The sequence below is a fragment of the Artemia franciscana genome, chromosome 7 (assembly GCF_032884065.1).
Source record: "Artemia franciscana chromosome 7, ASM3288406v1, whole genome shotgun sequence".
NCBI classification, from domain to species: domain Eukaryota; kingdom Metazoa; phylum Arthropoda; class Branchiopoda; order Anostraca; family Artemiidae; genus Artemia; species Artemia franciscana.
The window spans coordinates 47,471,409-47,487,952 of record NC_088869.1 but is presented as its reverse complement, the minus strand read 5'-3'; the positions used below and the strand labels follow the sequence as shown (position 1 = coordinate 47,487,952).

Here is a 16,544-nt window from a genome sequence, read left to right as displayed (position 1 = left end):
AGTGCCGTTATTGATGTTAAAAGTAAAGATCACCATCTAGTAGTGTCTAAGGTTAATTTAAAGCTGAAATTTTGGAAGAGTAACTCCCTCCCGGAAAGTTATGATGTTGGTAGACTTCAGGATGAAAATTTGAGAAAAAAATTCCAGGAACAGTTGAGTACTAAACTTGAGGGTTTAAAATTTGACAATGTGGAAGATGGATGGAATAATTTCAGAAAAACAATTTGTGAAGTTGCTGATGGTGTCCTAGGGAAGAGTGCTAAGACAGCAACTAGGAATATTAGTGAAAAAGCTTTAGGTTTAATAGAGAGTAGAAGGGGTTTGTATAAGAATTATCTGAGCGATAGGTCGTATGAAAACAAAAGGAATGTAAAGAAAGTGGAGAAAGCATTAAAATATGAACTAAGGAGATGTGAAATGGAGGCGATGGATAAAATTGCTGAGGATCTGGAAGATGCGGCTAGACGGCATAATAGTAAAATATTATACTGGCATGTTAATAAATTGAAAGGGAGTAGCCGATCCGGACTAGTCCCAGTTAAAGATAGAAATGGGGTCACAATTAGTGATAAGGAAAAAGTTAAAGAAAGATGGGTGGAACATTTTGAAAATGTGCTAAACCGAGATACAGTTGCAGGAAAAGATATAGATGAAAATGAAAAAGTTTGTGATACCTTGGATGTGAAGGAAGATTTGTTTAGTGAGGAAGAATTAGCGACAGTACTAGAAGGATTAAAAAATAATAAGGCCCCAGGTGCTGATAGTATGATTAATGAGTTCCTTAAATATGGTGGCTCTGAGGTTAGGAATAAGCTACTGAAGATTATGAACATGATTTTTGAAAAAGGGGAAGTACCCAATGATTTTAGGAAAACCTTAATTAAACCACTGTATAAGAAAGGTGACAAGAGTGAATGTCGGAATTATCGAGGCATTAGTCTGGTCTCTGTAGGTAGCAAATTACTGAGTAATATGATACTTTTTAGACTGAGACATGCGGTAGACAAAGTTTTAAGGGAAGAACAATGCGGTTTTTGAAAAGGTAGAGGATGAGTCGACCATGTTTTCACTCTTAGGTTAATAATTGAGAAGTCCCTTCGTTGTCAAACACCTTTGGTCCTTAGTTTTATCGATTATGAGCAAGCTTTCGATTCTGTTGATAGAACAGCGTTAACAAAGGTCTTATCGTTATATGGTATACCAGAAAAATACATTAAAGTGATTTGCGCTATGTACGAGAATAATACTGCTGCGGTTAAGGTAGGAAATGAGGTTAGCAACTGGTTTTGTATTAAATCAGGAGTTAAGCAGGGTTGTGTTCTATCCCCCTTTATATGGATCATTTTGATGGACTTCGTCTTAAGGAGCACAGGAAAGGCAATTGGAGACCATGGAATCAAATGGGGAGGAAGAACGCTCCTGGACTTAGATTATGCTGATGATTTAAGCATATTAGATGAAAGTGTGAGCAAAATGAATGAATTTTTAGAGGTTTTACGAGTTCAGGGTGCTAAAATAGGCTTGAAAATTAATGTTAAGAAGACTAAGTCACTAAGGTTAGGAATAAGTGAAGATGAACAGGTGACCTTAGGTAACGAAAAGATTGATCAGGTTGGGAGCTTCAGTTACCTTGGTAGTATTATTAGTAAAGATGGTGGGAGCAGTGAAGATGTTAAAAGTAGAATAGCTAAAGCTCAGGGTGTTTTTTCACAGTTAAAAAAAGTTTGGAAGAATAGAAAGATAAGCCTACAAACCAAGATTAGAATATTGGGAGCTACAGTGATGACAGTGGTCAAATATGGCTCTGAAGCATGGACACTCCGAAAAGCAGATGAAAATTTACTAGATGTTTTCCAGAGAAATTGCCTACGGATTGTTCTGGGTACCCGGCTGACTGACCGTATTTCAAACAGTAGGTTGTACGAAAAGTGTGGTTCAATCCCACTTTCTGGGGCTATAATGAAAGAAAGGTTGAGATGGCTAGGCCACGTTCTACGGATGAAGGATGACAGATTACCGAAGATTGTCCTTTTTGGCCAACCGTCTGGGGCCACACGGAAAGCAGGTCGTCCTTGTCTGGGTTGGGAGGATGTCATAAATAAGGATTTAAAGGAAATGGGAACTTCCTGGGAGGGTGTAAAGAGGGAGGCTTTAAATAGATTAGGTTGGAGGAGGAGCGTGCGTAGCTGTGTTGGCCTCAGGCGGCTTGGTGCTGCAGTGAGTTATTAGTAGTAGTAGTAGTAGTAGTAGTAGTAAAAGTTTTCGCAACTATGACCAACAAAATCTTTTTTTTTTCACATTGTTCATCCGCATTTACTTTCGTGCAACGTTTTTGTTTAATTTATTAGTCAATCTGTAAATAGATGTTGTAACTTCTAATATCAGCGTAAGATTGGCAAAGTTATCTTAATACAAATATTTCAGCGGTATTAGTGTCATGGCAAGGAAACACTGGACTCGAAAGAAAAGAGAGAAAATTTATTTAAGAAAATACATCCAAACATAAAAATATATCTGTCAAAAATATCGACATTACATTTGGCTTGCTGTAATGAAGTAACATTTATATAAAGCCGATGAGCCGAAAAACGGTCTGGAAAAATCTGCATGAAAGTCGCTATCACGAACTAATATTGCATCATATTATCTTGACAAACAACTGTTTTTTTTTTCATGTGTTTAAATCGCTTATCTATTAAGTTTAAAAAATACTGTTTAAAGAAATACATCTTTATTACGTAAAATATAAAAACACTTATGCCAAAAAAAATGCCACAATTTCATCAAAATCACAACGTTAGATGGTGTCAGTAAATACCAATGTCTGCACAGTTGCGGAAAGTTTCCTGTGGGCCACACCCCATGCCAGTTGTACCATCTTCACACTCGCCCCAAGAATTTCCTGAAATAAATTCTAGCCATTACAACTTGACAAACACGCCATTTCGCATCTATAGGCTATGTAGATAAGTTATCGTTGTTGTTAGAAAATTGGAGGTCCTTAGAAAAGAGCTAGCTACAAATACCCCTCGATATTATTAAGTTAAGCCTCCAAGCTGATCTAGTCTTCCTAACTTCCTAGCCGTCAAATGTTCAAATAAACTTCAATAAATATTTTCGAAACTGTCAACTAGCGTATTGTCTAGTTTGTTAAACCTAGAAGGAGGATGAAAATTAACAGGAATAGAAGAACTGAAGAAATTTTTTTTTATTGAATCTTTTTCATCATGTTTATGAAGCTTTGATATAGAAAACAAAGCAGTTAACCTGTTGAGAGAGTGAAAATGCTTTTTAATCAGCAATAGGGGGGGGGGGACTTGGACCTAAGCTGTACTTTATTCTAATTTTGACATCAACTTAAAAACAGCCTCAAATGCTTACCTAAGGCCTTGTTCGTACTTGTGCTTAGCTAGACATTTATAAATAGACATATAAAATCTTTGGAGACAACCAGGAGTAATTGTAAGTAGAGAGTAGATTGTGGTTGGATTAAAATTATTATGGCTACCTAGATAATGGTCTGCGCGGTAGCTGTAACGAACTGTAAGTAGGGAGTGACTTAGTCCTATAGTAACAGGAACTCTAAAAAAAAAAAATCGATAACAATTAATACATCAAAAGAATTGTTTTTTATGTTATTTCAAATATGAAGAATTCATCAAGTTAAAATGTGAGGGACCTTAATGAAAATCAGACCATTAGATTCAGTACATCGGAGAGCACTACTGCAGAGATTTCAAGCTCCTATGTACAAAAATATGGAATCGCGTATTTTTTGCCAGAAGAAAGATGACGGATGCGTGTTATTTGTTTTTGTTTCTTTTTTTCTATTGTTTTCTCAAAAGAAGATCGTATCGAGCCAATGATCCTAGAATATCAGGAGATCGCTCATTTAAACCAAAGCTAAAAGTTTTAGCGCCCTTTTTAAGTGACCATAAAGATTTAGGGGAAAATTAGCCGTTTTTCAACGGCCCTTTTTTATCCAAATACATTCGATCCAAACTTTTTTTATATTCTTCTTTTTCCAGTATAATTGAGTGGTATAATAACTACACCCCTTCGGATGACATGTCCCCCACAGGACCGTAGGGGATGGGCTGTAATTTGTCGAATCTCCTCGTTGTTTCTGTTTATTTTTTAGATTCATTTAGATTTAGATCATTTATTTTCCATATATTTTTTAGAAGAAGTAAGTAAATTTAAATTATAAATTATTTACAGTTATTTTTATTCTTTAAACGTAGATAAAAGAACTATGACTATTTAAATAAATTACTGACCTGGAAGAAAACCAGATCAATTTTAAGCTTTCCGTGGACCTTGACCCTCTCCTTAGTCCCCCTCACTAGACTGTAACGTATTGTAACGCATTGTTAGATTTGTAATGTATCAAACAGTTCTTGGTAACGAACTGTAGTAAGGAGCGACCCGGCTCAATAGTAACCAAAACTCTAAAAAATGGAATTTTGATACGAATAGTTACATCAAAAGAATCGCATTTTAATGCTGATTTTAAATATACAAAAATTAGCATAAAAAACCCATCAATAGCTACGAGCCTGAGTAAATTTGCCTTATTTTAGAAAATAGGGGGAAACACCCCCTAAAAGTCATACTTTTCCTCCTCAACGCCCCGCTCTTTACGCTAGAGTTTGTTACTGTTTTAAAAAGTAGAGTTAAGAGAAAGGGTCAAACTTTAGCGTAAAGAGTGGGGCACTGAGGAGGAAAAACCCCTTCATATACGGAGCAATTTCTGTTCGTTTTAAGTTTTAATGTCACTCCTTACTTTCAGTTAAAAAAACTTGTTTTTTTATTTAATTGTTGGTAGAAAAGATGCTTTGTAAAATTGACTAGGCACTAAATATCTTTAAAAGCTGTTACCTGTATAATAATGCCACTGAAGAGTGCAGTATTCGCATGTTAAGTTTTGAGGTAACTTCACATCAATGAAATGGGTCATGGCATCAAAAGTTGGGATCATGTATTGAGTTCCAGTTCCATCGGCCATTTCCAATAAGTGATGATCGAGACACTCTTGAGTTGTAAGCTCATCCACAGCGTTACGTTTACATATCCTGAACTCGAAGTACCCCATATGACTGGCAGTAAGATTAACTTGAATAGTAATAACCTGTAATAATTACCATCGTTACATTGTATTTCAGAAACAAAGAAAATATGGCCTATGCGGAAAGTTATATGGTTCATTCCTACGGAGCTATGAATAAATAAGGGCTAATTCGTGTAATTGTGATAAACTTTGATTGGTAATTTTTTCAAGCAGAAGCAAGCAAATTGCCCTGATAAATCAAGTTTTTGTGAATGATTCTAATACAAATTTTATTTGTTCTTGCCTCAACAAATTTTATAATAACAAATTTTATTTGTTATTACCTCTTAAAAATAAGATAACAGCGACAGTGAATAAATTGACGACAATGAATATTTTTATATTAATAACTTTCAGCTTTTGTTATTGACCTCTCATACTGTAATTGGAATGTGGGATAACCTTTGATGCTAGTCTATAAACTTATAACAGGCCGATAATGAGTCAATGTTTTCACTTTACTTTGGAAGCCTTTAAACCTTAGAAAAGTAACAATCTAATTATGTTGCTTGTTTCATGCTTCTGGTTTCAATCTTGCTTAACAATCGCCTGGTAGAAAATTTTTCTTATTTTTCGTCTTGTGTCTTAGTAGGCTTTAGAGCAGTGGTTCTCAAACCGTGTCTCGTGTACCCTCTGGGGATACGCAAAATTTTTTAGGGAGTACACGGCTGGCCAACAAAAATATAAAACAACCCTTTAACTCTCAGTCCGGCAATTTTATTCATACTTTAACTATAGTTTATTTAGTACTGGTAACTGAGAAGGGACATCTAAAACATTTTGTGGGCAAAAAAGGGGTTAGTGTCTAAATAAGTCCGAGAACCACGGGAGTAGAGAGTGTGTTAAGTACATTTTAATATTTTTCACTTAGATTGGCTGCTGAAAAAGGGTGTTTAGCATTTAATATCCGAAATATATTTTGCCATTTCAGGGTTTTAACTTTTATTTTGAATTGCGCAATTGCCCAAATCTTATTTTCTAATTTGAAATCAGCGTAGTTTTATGACAAAAATCTCAGACAATTGAAAAAGACGAAGTAGGATTGCTTAGCCTCTAAACTGCTCGTATTTCGGAAGCATTTTTTTTTTTTTTTTTTACTTCAGTACAAAATCTGATTGTGTCATAAGCTTAAAACATACGTAATAAATAACTTTACCTCATTCATTGTATAATTTTGTCCAATAGTACCGGTTCCATATGTGCCCCCTTCCTCATTGGGTCTGGGCTGAGGAAGGTCCCAAGCGTCACCACATTCACCGCATTTACCACCGTTTATTTCCCATTGATGCTGAAATGATGTAAAGAAATTAGTTATCTTTGTTAATACTTTGATTTTAGGAACATAATTCATACGGAATTGATCAGATTTACTCTGGGTAGTATCATAGTAGAGGTTTTATATGTTTGGAGGGGATGAAAATTGCGTTAAATGACCGGAATAAGTTTATTCGTGAAACACCTAAGAGATCTGCTTCGGTTACTATCTTTCAGAAAAAGAAAAATAGAAGGATATTATTTTTTAGGGGGAGGGAAGGGTGTTAGAGGAAAAATTACCATGTTAGAAACATTCACAAGCCGGGACAGCTGAGTGATATACTACTGAACAATTCTGATGAGTTTTCAAGAAAATTAAAGGTCACATGACCATCAATTTTTCTAAATTTATAATGAAAGTAATAAATAAGCGTCAATGTTTCAAATTCACCATGTTCCTGAGCCTAGGTAGCAACCGTTTTATAGCTGAACACAAAGTACAACTTAAATAAATAAGAAAAAATACAATTATATCGTGGGCAATACCATATTCCTTCAGTTGATCGTAATTTAAAATCCTATTTAATATTTGATTGCAATAGAATACGGAACTGACCTCCAATATTTTCAGTTTTACTGCAAATATCACATCAATCTCGTAAATCATCTCAGCTTTGTAAATAGTTGACGCAGCAAAAATTTTTCTAAATCTTAATGAATACGAAAAATTTTATCAATTCTATGTCTCTAGGTTAATTTTCAATTTCAGGGGTCTTATTTTCTACAGATAAAAAATAATACCTTTTGTATATTTTTGTACAAATTAAATCTTATCCCGCATTCACCAGAAGGATATTGACAGTAATATTACTTATTTTTTCCAGTCTTTTATTTAAAGATCTTTCTTTCTTAGGAAAGAGAAATGTGTGAGAGGAAGAATATGGCATATTTTTGCGAAAAAAATAGATGGGCTACACGCTGACAGGGTGGAAATGGTAGAAAATAAATCAAAATATTCAACCAATATGCTTTGAAAACATAAGCCAATACCATAGATCGAAGAAAAAGGAATAAATGACATATATCAAAAGATGACATATATCAACTAAGCAAATTTAAAACATACGGCAAAAATTTGTCGGTCCTTATAGATACATATCTTTTGTGATCAATTATATATAAACTGGTTAAGTTTCGTATGATCTATTCATTTACAAGTTTAGAATTGTTAAAGTTTTAACCTAACACACTAGCGTGTTGTTTAGTTCAGCCAAAATTGCCATACGAATATACCATACTGAAATGCCGAGTACCATACCATATACTGTACGAAATAGCCAAAACCTTATATTATAAGGTTTTGGCTTAGTACTCTAGATGAATCTTAGCACCTATGTTTTAAGTGACATCTCCTCATCAGCTCCTTAGCATAGATCTTACACAAAATAGCACAAATTCTTACAGAAAATCCTCCACAAAATAGCTCCATGTCATTATAGTTCTCTGGAGTGTCATAGCCGTACCTCCACATTGAGGACCTCTGTGGTGGCTCTAACATGAAACCATGGCCAAATACTGCTGGTACAATGGCAGCAATATAAAGTATTTTGAACATAGTTTGACACGGGATAACTGATTGATTCAGCGTTTGGTATTTTATTTATTGATTTTTTTTATCAATTATTGATAGTGAAAATAGTATTAAATTGTTTTTGCATAGTTAAGACTCATAATCTGAGTTGAGACTTGTAGCAAACAAAGATAAGAATAAACTGTTTGCCTTTTGTGAGAAGAAAGATGAACTCCTAAAAAGAAAGGCTATAAAAATAATATTTCTGTATTTTTATATTCATTCTATGTAGTAAATACCATTAATCCTATATTGTTCAGCTCTATTGGTATATATTTCTTCATACGAAACAAAAAAATACCTTTAATGTAAAAACCTCACGATTTGGCGAGGGTCCACTTTTACCCTTGCCCAATAATTAAAACTTGATTGATTGTACCCTTCTCCATAGAGTTGAAAGCTAATGAGAGGGCAAACGCCCTTCCCAGACCTCGGTTTAACCCCCCCCCCCCAGACCCTAGTTTGCTCCACCAAGTGAAATTTAGTTTCTTCACAAATATTGTCAAAAGTAAGATAAGTCTGCATAATTCAAGCATCCAAAGAAACGGGTCTGTTTTTTTTTTTTTTTTTTTTTAATATATATCCTTACCTTTTTGGTACTGTATGGCTCATTCTTCAGTTCTCCCTGTCATTTTTATTTGGTTTTAGAAAATTAGCTCCAACTTTGCCCCCCCCCCTAAGATTTTGACGAAATTACGCCTCTGGTGAAAAGGAAAACCTGACTGTATTACTTAATAGCCGCGATAAAGCCTTAAAGTTTAAACCTAATATTTTTTTTCTTTTTTCAGTCTCATGGAAAATCGTTGCCTTTTAGCATAAGACCTTATCTGGGGTGAAATTTGACCATTCCGGTGCATCCCTATTTATATGGATCACTTTAGTGGACCTTGTCCTAAGGAGCAGAGCAAATGCAATGGGAGAACACGAAATCAAATACGAAAGTAAAACTCTCCTAGACTCTGATTATGCTGATAATATAAGCATCCTAGATGAAAATGTTAGCAAAATAAATGAATTTTTAGAATTTTTGCGAGTTCAGGGTGTAAGAATAGGTTTGAAAATCAATGTAAAGAAGACTAAGTCACTAGTACTAGGAATAAGTGAAGATGAAGAGGTAATATGGGGTAACAAGATTTCGATCAAGTGGACAGCTTCACTTACCTAAGTAGTATTATTAGTAAAGACAGTAGGTGCAGTGAAGCTGTAAAAAGTAGAATAGTAAAGGCCCAGGGTGTTTTTCAGGGTAAAAAAAAATTGGAAGAATAGGAAGGTAAATCTGTAAACCAAGATTAAAATATTGGAAGCTATAGTGATGACGGTGGTTAAGTATGGTCGTGAAGCGTGGACGCTCCGAAAAACGGATGAAGAGGAGGATTTGATAGATGTTTTCCAAAGAAGTTTTCTACTGATTGTTTTAGGTACCAGACTGACTAACCGTCCCTCAAATAGTTAGCTGTACGAAAAATGGGGTTCAATTACACTTTCTAGGGCTATAATGAAAGAAAGGATTAGATGGCACATTTTGCGGATGAAGGATGACATATTGCCAAAGATTGTCCTTGTCAGCCAATCGTCTACGGCCAAACGAAAAGTGGTTCGTCCCCCATTGGGTAGGAGGATGTGGTAAGGAAAGATATTAAGAGAAATGGGAACTTTTAGGAGGGTGTAAAGAGGGAGGCTTCGAATAGATTGGGATGGAGAAGGAGCATGCGTAGCTATGTTGGCCTCAGACGGCTACATTCAGTTGTTGTTAGTAGTAGTAGTAGTAAAGATCATTTGCCATAGCACTTTCCAATATACCACTTTGTAATTTGGTTTGACAATTGTTTGCTGATCTTCCAAAAACAAAAAATCAAAACCATGCACATTTTCTAAAATTCTTATTTGTACTTGAAATTGATGACAGTCCTAAACAAGAAGCAGATAATACTCAAGTTATTTTAAATTAAAGTAATGTAAAAAATACTAAAGAGTCTATTTACATTTCCAAACTTATACAAAGAGAGCAATCGCCCCAGAAAAAGTAATTTAATTTTAAGTAGGTAGTTTCCCTACTATATCTAATTTATTGTTCCAATGTCATTGCTTCTTTTCTTGAAAATGCCGGCCAAGTAACGGTTTATTGAATAGGCTATATATATATATATATATTATATATATATATATATATATATATATATATATATATATATATATATATATATATATATATATTTGGTGTTTCAAAGTTTAGCTTCCCCACCTAAATAGAACCATATTTATTAAAAGTATTTCCAAATATTAAAACATTAATATACTCTACCTTGACACCATCTATTTTCTTAGGAATTGCTTTTTCATACGCTTAATGCATTCTGTTTCTCCTTTCGTTAAATTTGGGGTAATATGAATTAAATTCCACGTGTTTTATAAATAAAACTAGAAAACAATAACAAATTTGTGGTCCTGTCATTAGGTAAAGCTTCTCCTTTGAACCTGTCCACGTAAAAACCCTATTCTCACACAAGATAATAAATCTTGGATTATTGAGTTAAACCGAGATAATTCCTATAAATCTAATTGACCTACATACGGATAATGGAAGAACTGATAAGGTCTAAACTTGTCACCTGTGATATTTAAGATACAGACCTTAGTGAAATTAAGAATTTCTGTAGGAGTTTGAGCGAAAAATAATTTCACCCGTAATTAGAAAACAGAAAAAAGAGCTTTATGAGTCTACTGCTCTTTAGGGGCCTCTCCCGGGTCACTCCTCAGCGTGTCCCCAGGTGGTGATAGGGAACGCCCTACAGATATGTGGGGTACCTCCATAGGAAGCACGGACCGAGGGGGGACCTTGTCCCTGGGGGGTCCCTAATGGAAACAGGGGTACCCTCGCTCGGGGTCATAAATACACGTGGAGGAGGAAGAAGGCCCCCTCAAATGTACACTCAACAGGATCTACCTGCGTGTCAGCATGTCCCATGAGTTACAAACCTTCTCCCAGTAATGGGTTAATTTGTATGATGAAGCAGAATACCATTTGAGAAAAACTTTCCAGGAATCGTTGAATACTCAACTTGTGAGTTTAAAATTTGACATTATGGAATAATTCTAGAAAACAATTTCTGAAGTTACTGATGGTGTCTTAGGGAAGAAAGTTAGGAATGCAGCTAGGAATATTAGTGAAAAAGCTTTTGTTTAATAGTGAGAAGGGGCTTGTGCAAGAATTATCTTTTGAGAAAGTATTAAAATATGAACTAAGGAGGTGTGAAGTGGAGGCCATGGATAAAATTGCCGAGGATGTGGAAGATGCAGCTCGGCGGTATAATAGTAAAATATTATACTTGCATGTTAATAAACTGAAAGGTAGTAGTCAATCCAGACTTGTCCCAGTTAAAGATTGGAACGGGGCCACAATTAATGATAAGGAAAGAGTTAAAGAGAGATGGGCGGAACATTTTGAGAATGTGCTAAACAGAGATCGCAGGAAAAGATATAGAGGAGAATGAAAAAATTTGTGATACCTTGGATGTGAAGCAAGATCTGTTTTGTGAGAAAGAATTAGTGACAGTACTAAAAGGATTAAAAAATAATAAGCCTCCGGGTGCTTATAGTGTGGTAAATGAGTTTCTTAAATATGGTGGCTCCGAGGTTAGAAATAAGCTACTAAAGATTATCACTGTATAAGAAGGTGATAAAAGTAAGTGTCGTAATTATCGAGGCATTAGTCTGGTATTTGAAGGTAGCAAATTACTAAGCAATATGATACTTGATAGACTAAGATGCTGTAGACAAAGTTTTAAGAGAAGAACATGGTGGTTTTAGAAAAGGTAGAGGCTGTGTCGACCAAATTTTTACTCTGTGGTTAATAATTGAGAAGTACGAGAATAATACTGCTGCGGTTAAGAAAGGAATGAGGTTAGCAGCTGGTTTTATATTAATTCAGGAGTTAAGCAGAGTTGTTTTCTATCCCCCTTTAAATGGATCGTTTTGATGGACTTTGTCTTAAGGAGCACAGGAAAGGCAATGGGAGACCACAGAATCAAATGGGGAGGAAAATATCTCCTGGACTTAGATTATGCTGATGATTTAAGTATCCTAGATGAAAGTGTGAGCAAAATGTATGAACTTCAGGAGGTTTTGTTCAGGGTGCTAGAATAGGTTTTAAAATTAATGTTAAGAAGACTAAGTCACTAAGGCTAGGAATAAGTGAAGATGAAAAAGTGATGCTCGGTAACGAAAAGATTGATCTGATGGGCAGCTTCACTTACCTCGTTAGTATTATTAGCAAAGACGGTAGGAGCAGTGAAGATGTTAAAAGTAGGATAGCCAAGGCTAAGGGTGTTTTTCACAAATAAAAAAAGGTTTTGAAGAATAGCAAGATAAGTCTGCAGACCAAGATTAGAATATTTGAAGGTACAATGATGACAGGGTCTAATATGGCTCTGAAGTATGGGTGCCCCAAAATCGGATGAAGATTTAATAGATGTTTTCCAGAGAAATTGCCTACGGATTGTTCTGGGTACCCAGCTGACTGATCGTATTTCAAACAGTAGGCTGTATGAGAAGTGTGGTTCAATCCCGCTTTCTATGGCTGCAATTAAAGAAAGATTGAGATGGTTAGGGCACGTTCTGCGGATGAAGGATGACAGATTGCCGAAGATTGTCCTTTTTGGCCAGCCATCTAAGGCTAAACGGAAAGCAGGTTGTTCTCGTCTGGGGTGGGAGGATGTCATAAAGAAAGATTTAAAGGAAATGGGAACTTTTTGGGAGGGTGTAAAGAGGGAGGCTTTTCAATAGATTGGGATGGGGGCCTAGCTGTGTTGGCCTTGGGTGGCTTGTTGTTGCGATGAGTTGTTAGTTTTAGTAGTAATAGTAGTAGTAGAAAAACAGAAAATAAGCTTATTTCAAGAATATTCAATTTAAAACAGATTTAAAAAGTGTTTAAACAGTGTTTTTCCTATAATCTTTATGTATTGTTAAAATCACACTTCTAATTTACAAAAAAATCGTTTATGGAAGTAATTCAGATCTCATTTTGCTTTGTTTATATTATATTTTTATTTCGCTTTTTCTTTTTTTTTCTTTTTTTTTTTGGTCCGCGAGCTTAAATATATTATCTTAGCAATTCAATGATTACCAGCTCTATAGACTGTAACTTCCTAGAGCGAATATAAATCCCTCCAAAACAAAGGTATTCCGTAAGATTAAGAGCGGCCAATGACCGTGTGCTTATAAATTGTGGCAACCTTCAAAGGATCTAGAAGCAAGTATGTCAATTTAAGGGGGGAGATTGCCTTTTATAGATTTTTCAAGACAGAGTTTTGGAATTTCCTCCCTCTTTATACTGGTGAATTTGCACCCATATCTGAAGCCAGTATTTTACAGCACCTAACAAATTGACGCTCTTTAAGAAAAAGCAGAGTAGAGACAAAAATTTCAATCAGAGAAGAGCTGCAAACGCGGATTTGTTGGTTAATTCGTTAAGAAAAGATAAAATGGAAACACCGCAAAAAGTTTTGCAGCAAGATCCCTGTATTCTGTATATTTAACTGCAAACTTCAAATAACTCTTTGACAAAGTTTTTAATATTTCATCTCTTATATTTAAAACATTAAAAATGTTCTAGTAGAAATCTGGGCATTTATTCCAGTTCATCAATACTAAAAAACTAGGCATAACTGAACTTTTTTCTTTTTTCATTTAGATTCAGTATCTTGAAATGGCCAAAATAGATTGTAAAGACGTACAAAGAAAACAAAATTACTGACCATTGTAGTGTATAATGCCTACAAATTTTTAGTTTTTAACGATTGCCTCGACAGAAAAGATAGCACTTCTGTCCTTAATTAAATAAAGGTTAATGCTTTATATTCGACCTATTCTTGAATTTACTTGTCATTGCGTATCTTCGTCGCTGCCCCCTCCAAAATCTAGACAAATTTGTAAGCCTTCCCTAAATTTATTGTATGTCCCTCAAAATATTTTGCATATCTCTCTGCCTGTTTATAAAGATTATTGTTTTTGAGTTTTCCACCCTCTGACGTAATTTACACCACAATTTTAAATGCCAGAACACACGGATTATAGACTCTGAGCAAAAATGGCTGCTGTCTATTCTTTCACGCTACATTTTTCCACTTAACTGTGGGCCGTTACGAACCACCGCGGTGGTAGTATAGGAATGAAATAAAGTACTAGACTAACTGAACACTTTTAAAAATACCAATAAAATTACTTCGTCTTTTACAAAAGGATATTACGATTCTTTCTTTAGTATTTTATGCATGCCCATAGAACCTATGTCTTTATTCTTTATAGTATATTCGAGAATATTTTATAATGTTGAAACTTACATAGAATCCTCCGCAAAATTGAGCCATGTCATTGTAATTCGCAGGTGTTGTAAAACCAGCCCTCCACATTGAAGATCGATGGGGTGGCATTAACATGTAACCATGCCCGAGCACAGATGGTGCTACCAGTAATAGCAATGCAAAGGTGTTCATTATATTTCCTGTATCGCTTAATGGTAACTGTTTTGGTAATCTTGGTTTCCTTCTTTTTTATAGTGAAAGAAATGAGATAAAGAGGACTTACCGAAAAAACAGTCTTATTAAATCCTAGTCAAGATTTACCTTTAAACCACGCATTTATTTGTTTGCATTAAATATAATCCATGATAAACCATTCTACTGTTTCTGGGAATTTTCTAAGAAGCCGAACATTATGAAGATTACAAAACAGCTTAGTCTAATGCATTGAGAGTACTCTTGAAGTGTTTGAGGAGATAAATAGTTTTAAGGAGCATATTAGCCTATTATTTAGCTGGTAGATTTTACCAAAAAAGACAACATTAAAAGAAACGTTTTTAAACGTGTAAAAAAGTCTCAGGCTTGAGACCTTCTTAGTACACCTTTTAGTTCGTCTTGTACCAGTTTTGCAGAGTTTAGTCGTCTGAGTAGCATTAGGTTATCTTTTTCAAGACTAGAAGCTGTCAAGCATTGTCAAAATTTATATTTTCTGTAATTGTACACTTTCTGCATTAGGCCGATATTTGAGCGTGCTCGTTCTGTCTTTGTGAGGATTTAAAGTCACATATAGTTTCATCCTCATTCGAGGGCCTGTGAAATTGAAAAATAAGCAGTGAAAAATCCAGAAAGAGCATAGGAGAGGGCCTCTCTTAAATGGTGCAGTTGTAATTGACTTATTTGCGATTTGTAGTTAAAATTATTTGAATTGATCCAGTATCCAAGAAAGGAATGTCAAATCCGTTACACAAAGACACATTTTGTACATTGTATATTTTCAAATCTAGATATTTTTTTTATAAATCAGCCCCGTTTCTCCCTTCTCCCTTTTTCTATTGTTCTCCCTTTTTCCTCATTTTTTTATTCTCCTCTGTTTCATAGCCTATTCTCCCTTCCAAAATTCTAGATACGCCTCCGACTGATCACCAGAGCGTTATCTTTACGTTGCGAAATAGCCTTTTTTGCTTCAAAAGTGTTTCAACTTCTGGTGACACACGAAATGAGCTCCCAGTAGAGGTCGTCTTCAGAAGGCCATTTCCTTTAAGAGGAGTTATAACCTTTTGAAGGGAATTACAGTCCTAAATATTATTAGTATATCATTATTGTTGCCGATATAACAATTTTCTTCTAAATAAAGACTTTTCTTCTAAAGATCCAATGTTTCATAAGAATTTTAAGGGAATCTAGATTTACCTGTTAGTAAATAATACCTGTCAATACATGTAAGTAACTATTACCTGTTAGTAACTAATAAATAAATGGTTAGCTATAATTTATACTTATTAGCAATAATGGATAAATTGTCGCTTGACAGTGAGGTCAATCAAAGGTTTAAACGTACATGGAATCCCCCACAGAAAAGTTCCATATCATTGTAATTTGCTGAAGTAGCGAAACCGACTCTCCACATTGAAGATCGTTGCGGTGGTATTAACATAAAACCGTGCCCAAGCACAGATGGAAGCACAAGTAACAAAACTAAATGGCTATTCATTGCGTTCACTTCCTTTTTTAATTAGGACTGCCTTAAATATTTTTTTTTCTGCTTTATAGTGAAAGGCCAGAGATAAAGAGGGGCTATAAAACAATAGAAATTTTTTTTTCTGTAGTGCAATACTCGTACTTTAACTGAGTAATACAGTTTTATTGGCAATCATCTAATAAAAATTGAGTTGAGCATTTAGTTTCTGGAATTTTCTTAGATGCAAGCGTAATCAGTGTTATGAAATTCCTAATTCAGACGCTTTACGCTTTTATTCCTGAGTATTGGAAACGCAGTTAGTTTCTTTGAATTCGAGGTGGTTAATCAAACAGTTCGTTGTAACGAACTGTAGTAAGGAGCGACCCGGCTCAATAGTAAACGAAGCTCTAAAAATTTGACATCAATAGCTACATCAAAAGAATCGCATTTTAATGCTGATTTTAAATATATAATTTCAATCAAGTTTAGTCTTACCCATCAGAAGTTACGAGCCTGAGAAAATTTGCCTTATTTTAGAAAATAAGGGAAAACTATCCCTAAAAGTAATAGAATCTT

At 34.9% G+C, this 16,544-nt stretch overlaps 1 protein-coding gene across 3 annotated transcripts; it reads right to left on the bottom strand.

The window, feature by feature from the left end:
- Positions 1-2,714: 2,714 nt before the first annotated feature.
- Positions 2,715-16,038, bottom strand: LOC136029395 (uncharacterized). Of its 3 annotated transcripts, none has more exons than XM_065707741.1 (4): positions 15,849-16,038; positions 6,267-6,398; positions 4,882-5,131; positions 2,715-2,902 (listed from the first exon to the last, which is right to left on the bottom strand). In XM_065707741.1, exons 1-4 carry the CDS (start codon positions 15,999-16,001, stop codon positions 2,808-2,810), a joined length of 630 nt encoding a protein of 209 aa, XP_065563813.1. In that variant the 5' UTR covers positions 16,002-16,038; the 3' UTR covers positions 2,715-2,807. The 3 variants fall into 3 exon arrangements, with proteins under 3 accessions (XP_065563813.1, XP_065563812.1, XP_065563814.1); XM_065707740.1 differs by lacking the exon at positions 15,849-16,038 and adding an exon at positions 14,333-14,564; XM_065707742.1 differs by lacking the exon at positions 15,849-16,038 and adding an exon at positions 7,827-8,001.
- Between the last annotated feature and the right edge of the window lie 506 nt (positions 16,039-16,544).